We start from the raw sequence: 18,516 nt of genomic DNA, 5'->3' as shown, positions 1-18,516 counted from the left end.
TCAACAGTGCAATGTGGTCAACTTCAGTGTAGACTGGATAGGCTTATTTGATCCAGTGAAGCCATTTTTGCAGTTGGAGGTATAAGCTGAAAAATCCTTCCTTCTATAAAGTTCAGCCCGATGTTTACAGCAGCCAAATTTGCTCAGCAACAGGAAGAAATCCCTTCGGAATGCCTTTGTGAAAATCGCATACAGAAATGGATTGGCACAAGAATTGACTGGATAAAAAAGAACCAGTAAAACTTTAGAGTTGGTTACTGTGATAAGGGGCATTTTGAAAGCAGCTGAGATGGCAAAAAAAGAGATAGGTGCCATGCAGGTGAAGTCTGTGAAGATGAGAACTGCCATTTTCTTAGCAACCTTTGTATCTTTGTTAGTAGCCATCAGCTCTGGATTTTGAACAGTAAAATAAATTTTAATGTAGCAAGCACAAATAATGATGAAGGCCACCACATTGAGTATCAAAATGGTTAATATGTAGACTTGTGAGAGAGTGGTTTCCACATCCATAGGGAGGCAAATGCTGACCTTCATGTAATTGCTGACACCTACAAGGGGCAACATGGCAATTAGAGTAGAAAAGAACCATCCTCCAAGCATAATTGGAATGGCGTGTCTTAATCGTAGCCTTTGGTCCAGCTGAACAGCATAGGTGATGGTGTGCCATCTTTCTAGTGTGATGACTGTGAGGGTGTAGACAGAAAGTTCACTTGCAAATACAGTGAAAAAGCCAGCAGCTCCACACCCACTTCCTGTCTGCCAGTCTATGGCATAGTTATAATACTGGCCTTTGGTCTGGGAATCAACTGAAGCAATGAGCAGCAAATAGAGCCCCATGCAAAAGTCTGCAAAGGAGAGATTGCACATGAGAAAACGGGGCACTGTCAGTTTATAACGACTGGTTAGGAGAACAAAGAGGACAGTCATGTTTCCCATGATGGCTAGGATATTAATCAGCCAAATCAGGACCCTAAGGAAGACATAGCCCATAATATCTTCACAGGGATTAAAAGCATCTGGTTCAGGAGCACATCGGACTGTCTTGGGTGAGCAGAAACCATAGTCATAATCCCAGCCACTCAGTTCACTTTCAGCAAAGATGGCAGAATAACTGTAAGAAGAATATTTAGGCTCAATGTAAACTTAAGGGATTTTCTATGATTCTGATTATTTTAAAAAATTCAACAATAATTCTTACTGTTTTTTAAAGCCTAAGAAATAAAAGGAAACAAAGCCACAACAGTCTCAGTCTTACATTTATTTGTTAAATTATCTGAGAACTCTGAATTGATGTAGGTGTTCCTTAAGAAGGAAATAAAAAACCATTTAGACTTCATATATACATATGTGTGTGTGTGTGTGTGTGTATATATATACTTAGTATGATATATATAGGTATGTATATCGGTATACCGGTTAATAATGCAGATTTTTTTCAATAGATGGAGTTACACATATGTTGATATATATATGTGATTTGATATATATGCTATTTTGTTGTATTGACAATAAGCTTCAAAACTTCATATATCAAATTTTCTGAAGGTGCTAGCATCATAGATATTTGTATGCTTAAAAATGTCAAATTTCATGCTAAAGAGCATTTGCGGGAAGTTTTAATTCATTATTTTGAAGAAAAGTGCTGCTGAAAGTTATCATGTACTTTGGGAAACTTATGGTGAACATGTTCCATCTCAAGATACTTGCGAATGCTGGTTTAAATGCTTTAAAAGTGATGATTTTGATGTGAAAGACAAAGAACGTCTAGGTCAACTGAAAAAATTTGAAGACCAACAATTACAAGCATTACTGGATGAAGATGCGTGTCAAATTCAAAAACAACTTGCAGAAAGATTAAACGTCGCTCAGCAAACAATTTCCGATCATTTACAAGCAATGGGAAAGATTTTAAAGGAAGGAAAATGGGTGCCACATCAACTGAACGAAAGACAAATGGAAAACCAAAAAGCCATCAGTAAAATGTTTCAATGGCACAAAAGAATGTCTTTTATGCATCAAAATGTGACTGGCGATGAAAAGTGGATTTATTTTGAGAATTCCAAATACAAAACGTCATGGGTTGATCCAGGTCAACCATCAACATCGACTGCAAGGTCAAATTGCTTCTGAAAGAAGATAATGCTCTGTTTTGTGGGATCAGGAAGGCGTGGTGTATTATGAGCTTCTAAAACCGGATGAAACCATTAATACTGATTGCTTCCGACAACAAATAATCAATTTGAACCACACTTTGATCATAAAACGACCAGTATGGGCCAGAAGACACAGCAAAGTAATTTTGCTTCATGATAAGGCACCATCACACACTTCAAAACCAGTTAGACACATTAAAAGATCTTGCCTGGGAAGTATTAACCCACCCACTGTATTCACAAGACCTTGCTCCTTCAGATTACCACTTGTTTTGATCAGTGGCACACACACTTTCTGAGCAGCACTTCAAAATGTAGGAAGAAGTGGAAAATTGGGTCTCTAAATGGTTTGCCTCAAAACAAGAAAAATTCTATTGGGACAGTATCCACTAATTACATGAAAGATAGGGAAATGTGTAGCTAGCGATGGACATTACTTTGAATAAAGCACTTTTGATGTTTCTCTTGAAATTATCATGTTTTCTTTGATTACAAAATCTGCATTATTAACTGGTACACCTAGTACATTGATGCAAAGACTTAATGAAGTTGTTTACAGAGGATGATTTTCTTTGGAAAACTAATTTAGAGATACAATATATGCTTACTAAATCAAAAGGAATTATTTCTTGGCATTTTTGTAGCTATTTATTTCATAGTTGTCACCCAAAACTGCTCTGAAGCTGTTTGTGGTAGAACACAAATGGAATTGGAAGGCTCACATTGTTGATGTAGTCAGCTAGTGGTGGACTTGCTTGCACCTTAGTCCCTGCTAACTAAATAGCCCAGAGAGAAATAGAAACCAAAGATGGATCACTAGAACCCTAGAAGCAGAGGAAGAATACAGTTATGGACAATAGGAAGAAATTGTGAAAATAGATACTCCTTAGGGGTATGTATTCAATTCAGAGAGTGGCTTGAAGAGGGACTCTGTCCCTAAGGAAGAAACATTCCCACCTCTGCCACTCCCTTCCTCCCAACCCCATTGCTACTGTTTGAGTTGAGGTTTTCATCTTCTTTAAGGGACAATTATATTTGTTTTCTTCCTAGCATCCTTCCTCCAATTTTAGCCATCACCCAGTCCATCTGTACATTCCTCCTGGAGTGGCCTTTCTTATGCACACATCTGTCATTTCAAACGTTCCCTAGGCTCTCACTGGCTATGGGATAAAATCCAGATGCCTCGTTATGACCTCCAGGTCCCTCCTTGATCTGCCTCCTCCTCCAATTCCTTCTCCAGGAAGCAGTAGTGCTGCACAATTCAGAACATGAACTCTGACGCAAGACTACCTGGAAAACCGGGAGAGTTACTTAACACCTCTGTGCCTCAAATTCTTCATTTGCCAAATAGGGGCAACAATCATACCTTCCTTGGTAGGATCATGCTAAGGATTAAATGCATGGACACATGTGGAATGTCTAGAATAAATCCTGACATGTGTTAAGTGTTCAGTGAATATTAGAGATTCTTATAATTAACTCACAAATCCCTGTGCAGTTGTCCTTTTGGTCTCATGAAGCGACTAGTGGCTTTCAGAATAAGTTCTACTGTTTCATTCTCTATCTTTGTACATATGTGCTGTTTCTTCTTCCCTTCCCTCTCATTTCTCTGGTGAATTGCTCCTCATCCTTAAAGTTAAGCTCTATGATTTTCTTGATTCTACACCTCCAAGGAGTTTATTACCCCTTCTCTCCCCTGTGGCTGCACTTAGATACTATTGTAATTATCAAACCACATTGCCATTATGTAATGATGCGTTTAATAGTTTATTAGCTGCTTGATGGCAGGGGACTAGGTTTTATTTATTTCTGAAATCTCATTGCCTCACACAATTCTGGCTCTGAGTATCCATTCAGGAAATGTGTGTGCAATGAATAAACCAGAGTGATCCTCGCTCTGAGAGGAAGCAGGGACAATCACTGTATACAGTATGATGCATGTAGGCTCAACAAATTTTCTCTTTGCTCACAGTCTGCTACTATAATCTTGAGAGCTGGAGAATTAGTCATAATTTTTTTTCCCTGTCAGGGCCATTACAATTATGTATCTCACCTGAGGGTTCCTCACACATTAAACAAGCAAAATGTAGTTTCTCATGTCCCATATAAGGAAGTGTGTACCTAATTCAGTGAGTGGATGGAGTGATATATTTGAGCAACACAATTACTTAAATGAAAGAACACAGATTCAAAAAAAGAAAAATCTATGACCCAGAACTTAAAAAAGGTGCTAGAATTCATAGATAGCAATTTGTAACTGGAGAAGGACTGCTGCTATGCACTGAAGACTGCAAAGGAACCTCATATGTTTCATTATTAAATGTAAGTCCTCAATTCATGCACATCAGTATAATTACCTATCTTTTCAGTCTTTAAAGAGGATGGTTATAAAGCATGGTTAAATAAAATAGGTTATTTCTTAGCATTAGGAAGATCCTTAAGACCACTTCATTGACCCCCTCATTTTATTTTTAAGAAAACCAGGATTAAAGCAGGTTAGTGGCTTGCCTAAGATCCCCAGCGCTAGGCACCTGTGGCAACACTAGGTCTGCATAGGCATAGTTCAGGGGCCTTTCCTCTACTTCACCAGCTCCCAGTCAGCCTTTTTCAAAGTGTGGTCCTTGAACCACTTCCATCAGAATCACCAGGGTGTTTGTAAAATAGAGATTCCTGGCTTTACTTCAAATCCATAATCAAACATTCTAGAGACAGAGCCCAGGAATCTGCATTTTAAGCAAGTTCCCTGTATGATTCCTACAAAATAAAAGTCTGTATTAAATCAAGTGTAAACTTTCAAATGATTGCTGCTTTAATTTCCTTATCCCTTTCCCCTTAGCAAAACTGCTTCAGCTTTTAGAAAACTTCTAAAAATTCTGAATATATTTAATATCAATAAGAGGCCAGGCATATTAACTCTCCTACTCCCCTGGTCCTTTGCCCAATCTATTTTTTTTTTTGCACTACTGGGCATATGTCTAGCAATATCTCCTTGGTGATTTATCTTCAGATCAAATACACCTCTGCTGCTACTTATATTTGTGTCCTGGGATGGCTCCTGAGGGCAGCATCGTGCTTATTGACAAAACTCAGCACGGAGCTGTGTAAAGTACTGAAGCTTATGGAGGGAATGTGAATGGACTTGTATAGGCTTAGCGATATTGAGTCAGAGGAAGGAGGAGCAGTAGCATCACTGGTCCAGCCACAGTGAGGGAAGAAAGGAGCAGAGATGGGAGCTGTAGAACAGAGGGCCAGCCATAACAATAAGCACACCTTTATATCTTGGGGAGAGCATGTAATGCTTAGTGGCTGGCTCTAGACTTTCTAAACTCCAGGGTGTTAGGAATAGCAGCAATCTGGTGGGAAAGGGAGAACAGGGATTTATCATAAAAATGTTTTTGCAGGAAGCACATATTTTTAAATGACATTAATTTCAGGTAGTTTTGGGGATGCTGGAAACTAGGGGACTTGTTTTAAAGCAGTGCTAGCAAACGAGATTTGGGAAGGCTCATTTGGGAAGGCTTGCAGTGGGGGCCAATGAGGACTATTGAGAATGAGCTAAAGTTTCCTCTCCCCCAAACCATCTCTTGGTGCTGCCATTGGCAGTACCCAGAAGTGGTTTCTTGTTGATGAGAAAAAAGCCATACAATCCCAAAAGAATAACGTGGAAGGTGACGGATAGGGAGACTATCAAGAGGGAAGAGTGGGAAGGGTGAGACAAAGAAACACTGGAGGCCAGATGGTGACAGACCTAGTTAAAAGAACAAGAAAAGGATTCAGTGTATAATATTTATAATGTACCCTTGATGCTGTCACACTCTTCAACTCCCTTCACTCTCATAGTTCTCAAAGCCAAATGGTGTTTCTGCTGTCCGTTACAGATGAAGAAAGGCCCCCCAGACATAAATCTTGTCCAGGAATACCCAGCGTTACAGGAACATTACTGCCAAGGATTCACATCCAACTCTGAGGATCGACGAGGCCCAGGGTTATTCCATCATACTACCCTGCTGCCTATAACTTGTAGATTGATAGTGGAAAAGAAAGGGGGGGGAAAAAGATGTAGAAGAGGGACAGGAGATTGGCAAGATATCTTAGAAGGGCATCTGGTTTTGGAGCCTGAAGGACACATGGGGGGATGACCAAACTTCTAAATCACAGTAGATGAGGCCTGGGGACCCTGGGGTTATCTTCTGAAGCATGCCTTTTTACATTTGAAGGTATGCGAAATGCCAAGGCAGCCAGGAAAATGTTTAAAAAAATCAGTCAATAGAATGGTAACTTAGCTCCCATCCAGTGTATGCTAGTGATAGCATTAAGGCTGAATAATATTAAGCTCCAGAGTGGAGTGGTCAAAGTGGCCTAGGTGTCTTGGAAGGAAGTGGCTACTTCTAGAAGCCGTATCTGCCATTGGTTGATCTTGCTGGGATACTGACCATATGACTAGTGAAAATTCCTAGTGAAATAAATTTTCATTTAAACAAGCCCTTAATGACATTAAAATACATGCAAATAAAATTGGGATTTCTGAGAATTTAATATAATTGTAGAATGAACATGTAGGTACTTATTTAGAGAGGTTTTTCTTTTAACCAGTTGAATGAGATACCTGATCAACTGGATGTCACTTACAAATAAAAGTTCTCATTTTAAAGTTATTTTAAAATGCTTTGCAAACATCCCCCCAACCAGGACTTTTATCAAAAGAAAATTGTTACACTGATAATACTAATAAGGGACATGCGGAATGAGATAGGGCTTCCTGAGTTTCTTCGCATGCAAATACTTACAGGGTTTCATTATTTGGTTTCCTTGCTGTGCTTTCACATTGTTTAGAAACGTTTTCAAAAATGGAAAATGAAAAATTCTGCCTGAAAGAGAAGAGGTGGAAAAAATACCAGTTGAGCTTTTGGTCTTCAAACTAAATCTGATCATGTCTATTTATGCTTTGTTCATCTAAATTCCTTGCCCATTATACCAGCTTCATGTTCTGCACTATTGTCCTAGCTGAAATGCTTCCTGGGGAGAGAGCAGAGGCTTCTGAATTGTCATTAGTGTGCCTCCAGCTTTGATAAAATGCTTGAATGCTAAGTGTTTCGTGTGGGCTCTAAAGAGGATAGAACTTAAAAATTTGTCAGATTGAATCACAGTTTTTTCAATGCTCATTAAAAGCTGCCTTTATGGTATATTAAGGTTTGCTTCTCACCACTCTCCTCACTGCATTGGCCTCGATGAACAAATAATCCTTCAGAGTTCATGGCTTTGAACTATAACTGGGAATCTTGTTTTTAAGGATTTGACGATATGGGACCTGACATTATGTGAATTTTCTGCTTTACCATCCCCCCCCCTGCCTCCCCCAGGAGTATATGTGGGTGCTTCTTTTTCCTTCATCTTTCCCTTTTAGCAGTTTGGCCAATAGAAGGGGGAGAGGTTGGAGGCAAAGAATTAAAGAAGGCATATATGCTTATATTCTTGAAATGAAACCAGAGGGAGGAACAAAAGAAAAGTTGAGGAAGAAATAGAAGAAAGGACAGCAGGCTGTGAGAACCTCAATCTTCCCTAAGGAGGAAGGAGATATGAGGCAATCCGAACTGGGCATTTCTATACACTATCCTTCCCAATATTAACAGGACAGTTTCTTTTAGGAATGACTGTATAGAAGCAGGAAAATGGAGAGTATATCTGAACTATTTGACCCACTGGACTCATTTTAAATAATCAGCTTGTTATTTGGGGTGAGGATTATACATCCTGAAATTTGAATAAAATCGTGTGTGTGTGTGTGTGTGTGTGTGTGTGTGTGTGTGTGTGTGGTGTGCTGGCTCTAATCTGACAGAGGTTCTGTGTGTACTAGTCTTCAGTTAACATGAAATGTGGTGGTTCTTATCCTTCAGATAATAGCAGTGGGTTCCATCTATCTTTTTTGAAATTTTAATCATAGATACCAAGGAAGTTTTGGGGGCCCTTTGCCCAGGCAGCTGTGAGCATTATCCAGACTTAGCAGCTGCAGGGCAGAGGGTGACTCAGAGATTGCACAAACATCCACTGGCTCAGCTTCAGGCTCTGTATCCTCACTAGCATCCAAGGTTTTGAGCTTTAGGGTCATGGAAGGAGTCAAGTTAATTCCACTCAAGTCAATCCCTGTGTGAATACATTCCAATTGTACTTTGATACTGGTCCACAATTACATAATCCACTCCCCCTTTTTATACCTAGAAGTAGTCTCTTTCATCTACTGGGAAAAAAACCCACAAAAAACCTGAACTAAAGTTTTGCCAGTAATTTCACAAAGGTTGTGACCTATGCCACAAAAGTGGTGTTCAGAGTCAGCTTTATCATAAACCACTGTCTGTACTGTTCTTCTAGTTGGCCTCTCACCAGCTTTGCTCACTTCCAACCCGTCCTCCATTCTGCTGCCAGAGTGATACTCGATAAAAGGAAGTCTGAGTAATTTTGCTTTAAATTTTTCAGTGGTTCCCCATCCTCTAAACAACTTGGCCTGGCACTCAGAGCCTTGTCATGGCCCACTTCTCCCCCATTTCCTACTCACAGTCCTCTGTGTACCCAGAAGTCTTCCTGCCCCAGTTTTTCTGAATGACTTTCATCCTATTGTCTGTTGCCTTTGTGCCTTCACAGGAACTGTTTTATCTTTTTGGCATGCTTTCCCCCACACCTGTCTAGCCAACTCCTACCTGTTCTTCAAGGCTCAGCGGAAGTCACTTCCGTAGGAAGCCTTGCAAGAGCCCTGCTGTCTTTGTGCACCCAGAGCACTCTCAAACACACAACCAACCACGGAACAAAGCAGACTAAAAAAATAGGCAAGAAAACATCAGAGCGTGTCACATGTGAAAAGTTAAGCTTTGCTTTGCTTTACTTCAGTTACATATGCGATGTGTACTGGGTTACAATGTAAAGAAGGTATTTACTATGCATCTCGGTAAAAAAAAAAAAAGGTTTGGAAAACAGTGCTTTAAGGGAAGAAGGAAATTCTGCACACCCGGCCATTCCATTCTGCACCGAAGTGAGTCAGCTGAAGTAGTGAGATGCCCCTCACTGGACACAAACCAGCCAGGAGTTTGGGCCCTTTGTGTTCCCTAAGCTGGTCCTTAGGGAGCTAGGATTCTGTTCGGAAACAGAAGATGGTCTGCTGCTGAGAGAGAAATAAATAGCTTAAAAACGTTCTGTGGGGATTTTGTCTATCTTTTATTGAAGATGAAGACATTAGGCAAAATTTATCCTCTTGAGGCTACTTTTTTACCTCTTAAGGAATTATTGGCTCTGATAAGGATTAGAGCTAATTGATCTTTGAAATGCCAGTTATGTATCCATTTTGATATGATAGCCTAATAATTTAAGACTATAATTCAATTAACTCAGAATAGAGTTCAGAGGTCTCTAGCCGCAGGGTGAAGTGACTCTTTGGAATTGGTTTTCAGGAGGAAGCAGGATGGTTCATTTTCTTCTTGTCTATCTGAAAATGGCCTGGAAGGCAGGGAGTGAAAGGACACGGAGCCCTTCACCAGTTGTGTTTTGATGTCTAAGCAGCTGCCACAGCTTGGCAGGCTTTACTTATTGTTTTTTACTTACTCTTTTGTTGGCAAGTTTCTAAAAGCACAGCAGTGGCTGGGGTAAGTCAATACAGCATCCAGGAGACTGGTAAATTTTTCTCTTGATGGCAATTTTTTTAGAGAATAGGATGAGGTGGCAATTAGCGTCTGAATGGACTCCAGCCCATAGCTAGGCAGGGCCTGCAGTTTGGTGGAAGAAATATCCCTGAACAATAAAAGGGAGAAAGGCTTTTTATTTATTTATATTATACATTTGATTCATTGAAACCTCCTCTGAACAATGGCCTCATTCTAGATGTGAGGAATGTTTTCTCCGTCTCGCCTTCCCCTAATTTTCCATTTCAGTTACTCTCATTAAGATCTAAATTCAAAAAAGCTATGCTGTGTTTTTTTCTTATGCACCCCATTATTCTTGTCAAGGTTGAGTACAACTCCTTGTACCTGTCATACATTCATTAGCATTTCTCCGTCTCCCCCCCCTCTACCTCTTTCCACTTAGCAAAAGTGAAACAACTGCCTGGTTTATGAGACAGCAGGCACATGCGGTGACATCAGCTTTTGTGCTCTACCCCAGGGGAAATAGGGCTTCAGATGCCTTGGTCTCTGATTGATCAAGCTCTGCAGGGTAGGTTTTCAGGAAGCACAGGCTGGCTACGCCATTCAGAGCTGCTGTGTGGCATGAGCCATCATCTACCTGGGAAGCGGAATGCACGTCCTCTAAAGGAAACCTGGCTTCATCAGTCCAAAGCAAGCGGCCATGCAGGCAGAGCTGTGTGGAGAGCTCAGGCTTTGTAAACAAGGTCCTGAACTCCTTGGTTTTTCTAGATGAGGCAATGTCCAAGAAAACTCTGAACAAGTTAAATGTGAGGAGGAAGAGCAGTCAGTGGAAATTTAAAAACTCTGCCCATCTTCTAAGAGGCTGCTGCTGATGCCCCATGAAACCTTCCAGCAGCACAGCTTGCTCCCCCCTGCCCCCCAACCCACCCAGAAAACTTCCCCAATACATGGGAGGGGATCAATAGGTGATGGATAGACAGAAGAACTTGATAACAGGGAATGATGTCTAGTGTTGGCCTTGGTGGAACAATCAAGGCAGGAGACCTGCCCCAGGGACTGCAGACTTTTGCTGCTTTTGTGTCCTTATCAGTTTATGTACCAGTGTTCTTATTCTGCTTTACAGAGTTATTATCTCAGATGTGTTAGGGATTGAGCACATGACTCTGCAGGCCTGGTGGTGGTGGTGGTGGTGGTGGTGTGTGCGTTGGGGGAATATATTTTAAATTGGGATTCTAGAAATGACAAGGTCTCATTACAAAGGAGTGAATCTTTGATAACAGATTTTCAGTCTCAGTGACAGACTTGAAGGGAAAATATTTTGGGGGCGTGGGTGGAAGGAATTCTTATAGACACCTCTTAAATCCACAGGCATAATGAGAATAGCTGCTTGGGAAGTAAGAGATGTGTCTGGTCCCACTGTTCTGAAGAAGACCAGGTGACTGCAGTCCTTTCTAAGTAGGCCAAGCAGCTCTTCAAGCAAACACTATCATGCAGGGTGCCCTGTGTCTGACCCAGAGGCAATTCCCTTCAGCTGTTCAGTGGCCAGGTTGGCGGCCAGCCTGCTGTACGAGCTCTGCCCACAGGATGTGCTAGACTGGGGAGTCGTCAACCAACCTGTCAGAGTCTGAGTCTGGTGTATGTTAAATATGAGGTATATTGAAGGGGGAACCCTAGGACAGGATGGCAGAAGCTGAGAGACAGCAGAGAAGGAAGTAGGCAGGAGCCATGAGGTAGTGGGAGCCATAAGGAAGCGTAAGTCATCAGTAAGCGTGAGGCCGAGTGGAGAGCAGAGAGAGTTAGGATTGAAAGGGGCAGGAGTGAGGAGAAAAGAGAATCCGAATGGATGGTGGTAGAGGCTGGGAAGTAGATGAAGTCAGGAGTGGATGGCGGTGAGAGATAGGCACTAGTACAGGCAGGGATTGATAATGGTAGGGGTAGGAAGTAGAGGAAAGAATTGATAGTCAATAGGAGAGTTAGGGAGCAGATGGTCAGGAGTTAGTGGCAGAGCTAAGACGTTTGGAGTTTATAATGGTGGGAGATAGAAAGTAGTTAGAATCATGGGTTGATACTGGCAGGAGCTAGGATAAAAAGATTAATTGGGTAAGTTCATTTCTTCCCCTGCTTAAAACCCGAAAGCCTCTTCATCTCACACAGAGAATAGGCAAATCCTTCTAATTGTCACAAGGCCCTCCGTGATGTGGCTCCCTGCCACTTGTCTGTCCTTATGCTTAAGGACTGTTCTCTTTGCTCACTCTGCCACACCAGCCTTCTTTCTCTTCTTCAAATACACAAGGTGAATTCCTGCCTCAGGGCCTTTGCTTTTGCTGTTCCTTCTGCCCAGAATGCTCTTCTTGCTGAAATCCACAAAACTCACTCTCTTACTTCTTTCAGGTATTTGCTTAAATGACAACATTTTAGGATATTCTTTCCTGACCATCCTCTTTAAAATGGCAACTCCCCTTCCCAACCTCCCCTCCCCCAACTGTATCTTCTCCACAACCAACACCATCTTGCACACTACGTATTTTATTTACTTATTTGATCCTCTCTGTTTCCCCCCATGCTTCTGCTCACTATCTCTCTAGAGCTTTTCTCATTTTCTCTTGTTTATTGCTTTGCTTGTTAGTTTCTATTTGCCCTATGTGACTGCAATCCCTTTAAGGGCAAGGACCAGAGCTGGTTTGCTCACCAGCCTCTCCAGCATGGTGCCTGGCAGACAGGACATGTCAGCCCATGCTTGTTGGATGCATGGTAACAGTGTACTAGAGTAGCGAGTAATGGACTGACACCTCTGGAGGAGTGATGAGGACACCCTGCATTAGAGCTTCAGTGTCTGGACCTGTTGCATTTCTCCCTGAAACCTGACCGCAGCAGAGGTCGTTTGCTGCAGGATATTTCAGGCTTCCCAAGGCTTTGTCAGGAGACAGCTGATCCCATTTCCTGTTCCTCTTAATTTTCCCACGTGTCCTTACACTAAAACCCCTGTAACTAAGGGAACTTGGCTTCACTCCCTGCACCCTTAGAGAGCCTGGCACACAGAAAGTCAGCCTTGTCTAGCAGGTGACAGGGCGAGTTAGACCTCTAGATCGCCAGGAGTGGATGCCAGGTGGGGAGCCACCCTTTGCCGGCTCGCGAGGAGGCCTCCATATTTAGTGCTATGGGTTGAATTATGTTCTCCCAGCTTCATACATTGAAGTCCTGACCCTCAGTACCTCAGAATGTGACCTTATTTGGAAATAGGGTCTTTATAGAGGTAAGCAAGTTAAAGTAAGCTCGTTAGGATGGGCCCTAATCTAGTATGACTGGTAACCTTATAAAACGAGGGAACACTGGAGCCAGACAGGCACACACGGAGTGCCATGTAGAGATTGGAATTACACTGCCACAGAAAGAAGGAAGTACCAGCAGTGAGAAGAGAGGCCTGGAACAGTCCCTCCCTGTTGCCCTCAGAAGGAACCAGCCCTGCTGTCACCTTGATTTCAGACTTCCAGCCTCCAGAGCTGGGAGACAATACATTTCTAATGTTTAAGCCATGCAATTGGTGGTACTTTGTTACAGTAGCCCTTTCACATGTAGAGGCTGATGCCCCACAAACCAGGTTGGGGATGACATGGCTAGACATCCTAAGCAGGCCTGTTGGGGTGCACTGGGTGGGATGGGGAGGCAGCACCACTGTACTCACAAGATATTGGGCCCTGTGGCCCCCTGGAAGGCTCCGTGGTGCATCTTCTTCAGGTGTGCATTTCCCTTCAGCTCCCTGTGGGGAAGGACAGTGTCCTTAGTGGAGTCTGCACCTCCTGTGTAACCTGTCACAGCAGTGTACACTCATGCTTGGGCCAGCCTGTGCCTGGTGCTCAGGGTTCAAGGGTTCAGGAGGCACTGTAGGTGAAGTGGGAGAAAATATGCTAATCTTGGCAAAATTATGAAATTGTGTATTTGGCCCCACCTTTCCTCTGTGATTTCTCCTACTGGCTGGAACCTTTTGTCCTACAACTTAAAGAGCTCGCCCCTACTGCCCTGGGGTTATGGGCAATTACTGTCACAGCTGGGAGGAGGAGAGTGCTGCTCCAGTGTTCAGGGCTGGAGGGTGAAGTGCAACCTGCCCTGGATCAAGGCCCTCAGTTGTCCTAAACCTTGGAGGTCTCCAAAGTTACTAGTGATACACTGAGGTTTGCAAATACTTTCCTTAAAAAGAAAAAGTAGGGTTCATTCAATATCACCCCTTTTATCATGTTAATTGCACTTTTTTTCAAATATGTATTTCTAAGTGGGTGAGAAAGGATGGAAGTACAGGCTGTGGAGAAAATTACTTGGAATCCCTGCTGGTCTGTGTGAGTATGTGATCATAACCAGGTGTGCATATTATGGAAACAGAAGGATTCAGGGCCACTGCTCTTGCCTGTGGCAGAAGCCCAGAGCTGCTAAGGCAGAGGCTATCTGAGGGCTTCTGTTCCCTTTAACTCAAAGCAGCTCAGTGTGAACTCTCAGGAATACTCCAGGCTGCCCCTGCAGAGTAGCCTCCTGTCTGGGCCCTGAGGCTGGGCTCCAAGCACAGGCCCTTCTCTAGGTGGACAAGGGAGCTGGGAGAGGAGTCCCTGGGCTCAGCCTTGCCAGCCTTCTTTTCAGCACTTTCTTCCTGTAAGAGAAGGGTGGGGACTCAAAGAGCATTCTGGAATCCCTGGGCAGTGGGCACAGTAGACATCCACTATTGGTGTGGTGATTTTGAGCATGGGAACAGGATTCTTCTGCATCGTGTTACAGTATTACATGGCAGAACAGATGCACCAACACCGAGCCTCTCCCCTGAAGGATGGCTAGGTAGTTACCTGGCACATTTCATAGTGTTTCATCTTCTCCAGTGTCTGTGCATGTCTCCATGCAAGAGCCCTTGCATCTCCCTCCCTGGGTAGCTGTTTTCTAAGCGCTTCTACTAAGCGTTCTCCTTGGAATCCCTCAGTCCTTTCATCAAAAGGCACCTGTCAGTCCCACATCATCCCCTTCCCTGGGTATATTTCCACTTTCAAAAGATGAGGTTGTCAGAGTCAGTTGCTGTTTAAAATCTAAATCAAAAGACGCTTTCCTTCCTGAGCCTCCATGGTTCTTCCTGATTTGGTTTGTTTCAATTATGTTCAGTTCTGGTCACAAATTGTTGAAATTGAGCTCTGTGAGCAAATAATCCTCATGTCAGCCAGGTCCAATTAATTTTTCAAATTTCATGAAAGCATCTTGCATGTTTCACTAAAATTCAGATCTTTCTGTATACTGATAACTGCATTGTGGAACTTGGTCAAAAGTAAATAAAATTCATCCACCACGTTTTTCTGGAGGTCACTTTTGGGAACTCTCCCAGGTGACCTGGTTCTCCTGTTGTGAGAAGCACAGGCAGCATGACCTTTTGAAGCAGAGTGGGGAACCCCTAAACTCAACCCAAAGCTTTCCTAACATGGTGCTCTGGGAATGATGTGGCCTGACTCTCAGATCCCTGGAGGTGTCTGAGGACAGCCTTCCAATACTGCTCCTCTCCACCCTGTCCTGCCTTAGTAAGTAGTGTGCTTGAGAACTTGACAGAGCTTTGGTGTCATTCTGAACACCTTTGGACAGGCCTATTAATGGGGAAGGTGTCAGACTTTGGGCTGAATGTAGAGTTTGAAACTTTTTCTTAACAGTTTTGAAAACTCCTCCTCCTTCTGTGCTTAAATCTTTCAATCGGTCTTCTTGTTCTTGGGAGAGAATTCAGACTTCTTTCCGTAGCCCCTCAGATCTGCATGATTTGCTCCTGCTTCACCTCCAGGTTTATCGCACACCATCAGTCTTCCCCTTGCAGATGACCTCCAGCCCCACCAGCCTCCTCAAAATTCCTGGAGCTTGGAAATTTCGTTTCTTTCCCAACTCAGGACCTTTGCATATGCGGCTTCTTTCTTCCCTTGGTATTGGCATGGTGGACTCCTTGCCATCTTTTAGGCTCAGCCTAAATATCATATTCTCCGTGAGGCTATCCCCCAGCTTAAAGTCAGTCGCCCCATCTGTACTCTCACAGATCTCAGCAATAGGTTATTTTCTTCATAGTATAAATCACTACCTGCAAGAAATTAAATTACTCCCTTTTTGTCTGTCCCTTATGCTAGAATAGAAACTTCAGGAGGACAGGGAGTATTTCTACTCTACCATGTGATCCAGCACTTAACGAAGTGCCTATTACATTGGTGATGCTTAATAAATGCTTTTTGAATGAATAGATGAATGAAATTTATTTCTGTTCTTGCTTTCCTCTTTCTCCCAACGATGAGGTATGGGGTACTCAGAACCTTCACTGGTTGTATTATTCAAAGTCCACACTCATTCTGGCATCTCTGAAGTAGCGGAGACTGCTGACTGAGGCCTTCCCTCCTGAAGTCCTATTTTCCCTGACCTCCCAAGGTGTACTCCGCTGGTTTCCTCCCACCTGGTTGCTTTTGCTTTGGCTTCTCTTCCTTAGGTCTTGTTCATCCAGTTTTATATTCAGTCCTCTTATTTACCCCCTTGTGCAGGTGACCTCGGCCACAAAGGACTTTAGCTGACCCCTCTCTTCAGATAACCCTGATGTCTGTGTCTCTAGCTCTGAGCTACCCTTTCCAACCCTCTGTCCTCCCTGCTAACAGATGATCCTCTCAGAGCTCCCATCTCACACTCCCATCCCAGAACTTTCAAAAGGTTCTCATTTCCTACAGAACAGAGTCCAAATTCTTTACTCTAGCATCTAAGGTACTTCCTGCTGTGTCCATCCACAACTAGAACTTTCTAAAAGCTACTATTTGCTGGTCTATGAACACATCTCTTGCTTCCTCTCCTGGGCCATTCTTTTTGTTGTCCTCGGTCTGGAATGCATTTTCCTTCTGTCTTTGCCTCTCTCGGGCCCAGTTCAAAGTCTACCTCTCTCGCGAGGCTTTCTCTGGTTTCCTTCTCCCTGTCTTCTGTTTCAGTTACTGCTTAGTGTACAGTTTGCATACCATTTGGAGATGCCTCTTCCTAGGCTGTAGGCTTTTTCGGAGCAAACACCAGCTTTATTCATGCTCATTTCTTCTGAAAATATACATGTTCCCTTCTACACAGCTGATGTGTGGCACACACTTGTTGAGTGAATAATTGAATGAGGCATCTAAGAGAACTATGCCAAGATAGGATAGGCCTCTGATTTAAATTTGGCAGAAACAGATTCAGTTGGCTAGAGTGGACCCTTCATTAAATTCAAGTCAAGAAGAAAATGATGGGAAATTTACTCATGATAGCTAGGACAACTTTTAAAAAGCTACTGTTTCTTGAGCACTTAGTATGTGCCAGACCTATGCTAACAGCATAAAAATTTAATCTTATTTAATTACCATTTACTCATTGATAATTATGTGATGTAATAAATAATTAATAATTGAGCACCTCCTCTGTGCTAGGCACTGTTTTAAGTACTGAGAGTACAAAATGGACCTTTTCATTTTCAGGGGTGGGTATCCTTAAAACAAGCTTTTTAGTGGCTCCATTTTATGGATGAGAACACTGTGTCTTAAATAGGTTGAGTAACTTCTCCAAGGTAGCTGATAAATAATGGGATTGGATAGAGAGTCCAGTCAGTGATGCTTAGGTCTCTTCTCTTAGCCACCAAGTTATGTAGTATGGTATCTATATAAGAGGGTCTTTGATTAATATCTTTAATTAAAGTAAATATATTACGTAGACGTATGCTCCTCAACTTCAGACCAGCAGCATCAGCATCTCCTGAGAGCTTGCTAAAATTGCAAATTCTTAATCTCCATCCTAGACCCATTGAATTAAAGTTTCTGGGAATCAGGCTCAGGAATCTGTGTTTTAATAAGTTCCACATTATTCTTATGTGTGTTAAAGTTTGAGAAGCACTGGTGTAAACCATACTTTATATGATCTACTTATTAAAAAAGTCTTTTTGTCTATTTTCCTTAATTTGGACTATAGTTGAGGTTTTCATGTGCTCTTAGTTTTTATTATACACAGCTATAGTGTGATCATCAGTCACCTTGTCCCTGTTAGGGTTCAAAAAGCCCTTGCCTGGCAAGCTTTGCGCATGAATCACTCTAATAGAAAAGGAGCCTTACAAAGAAAGAGGTTGAGAACAATGAAGGAACCAATTGGTTGGGATGCTCCCCTTGATTTAAAAGCTGTTAACACTGGGGCCAGGCCTGGTGTGGCTCAGTGGTTGAGCATCGACCTAGGGACCAAGAGGTCACCGTTTGGATTCCTGGTCAGGGCATATGCCTGGGTTGTGGGCTCGATCCCCAGTGGGGGCAGGAGGCAGCTAGTCAGTGATTCTCTCTCATTATTGGTGTTTCTATCTCTCTCCCTCTCCATTCCTCTATGAAATCAATACAAATAAATAAAATTTAAAAAATAAAATAAAATCTGTTAATAGTTGGGACTCAAGTAGGGTGTGGTGAATATTCTTGGCTGCCTCACCTAGTGGAAAATGAGCAGCCTATTCCCTCCCCTCGCCCACCTCCCACCCCCAGCAGTAGGGAGATAGGACTCTGAGTGGGTCTGTTGTGGCTGATTAGCTGGTAAATGGCGTTACCTGATTTCTCTGCAGTGGGGCCAGTGGGAAGAATTTCTTTGCTGAAATCATGCTGCCTCTAACACATCCTCAACCTGAGCACGGGGGCTAAGAGGGAAGCTGAGAGATGGCGGCACCTAAAGTAGGGTGTTGAATATTTCAGCAAGCTGTCAACTTCAGTGTATTC

At 42.7% G+C, this 18,516-nt stretch overlaps 1 protein-coding gene across 1 annotated transcript in view; it reads right to left on the bottom strand.

Moving 5' to 3' along the window:
* Nucleotides 1-18,516, bottom strand: part of LHCGR (luteinizing hormone/choriogonadotropin receptor) — a gene marked incomplete at both ends in the record, with an annotated part of 63,835 nt that continues 45,319 nt past the window's right edge. The window contains 4 exons of the mRNA XM_080684869.1: nt 1-1,111; nt 6,941-7,021; nt 9,741-9,926; nt 13,461-13,535. Coding sequence (XP_080540995.1) covers nt 1-1,111; nt 6,941-7,021; nt 9,741-9,926; nt 13,461-13,535 — 1,453 coding nt within the window. The remainder of the gene's footprint in view (nt 1,112-6,940; nt 7,022-9,740; nt 9,927-13,460; nt 13,536-18,516) is intronic.

This window comes from Plecotus auritus (genome assembly GCF_963455305.1).
Source record: "Plecotus auritus genome assembly, chromosome: 8".
Taxonomy (NCBI): domain Eukaryota; kingdom Metazoa; phylum Chordata; class Mammalia; order Chiroptera; family Vespertilionidae; genus Plecotus; species Plecotus auritus.
This window is presented reverse-complemented; position numbering and strand designations above follow the sequence as displayed.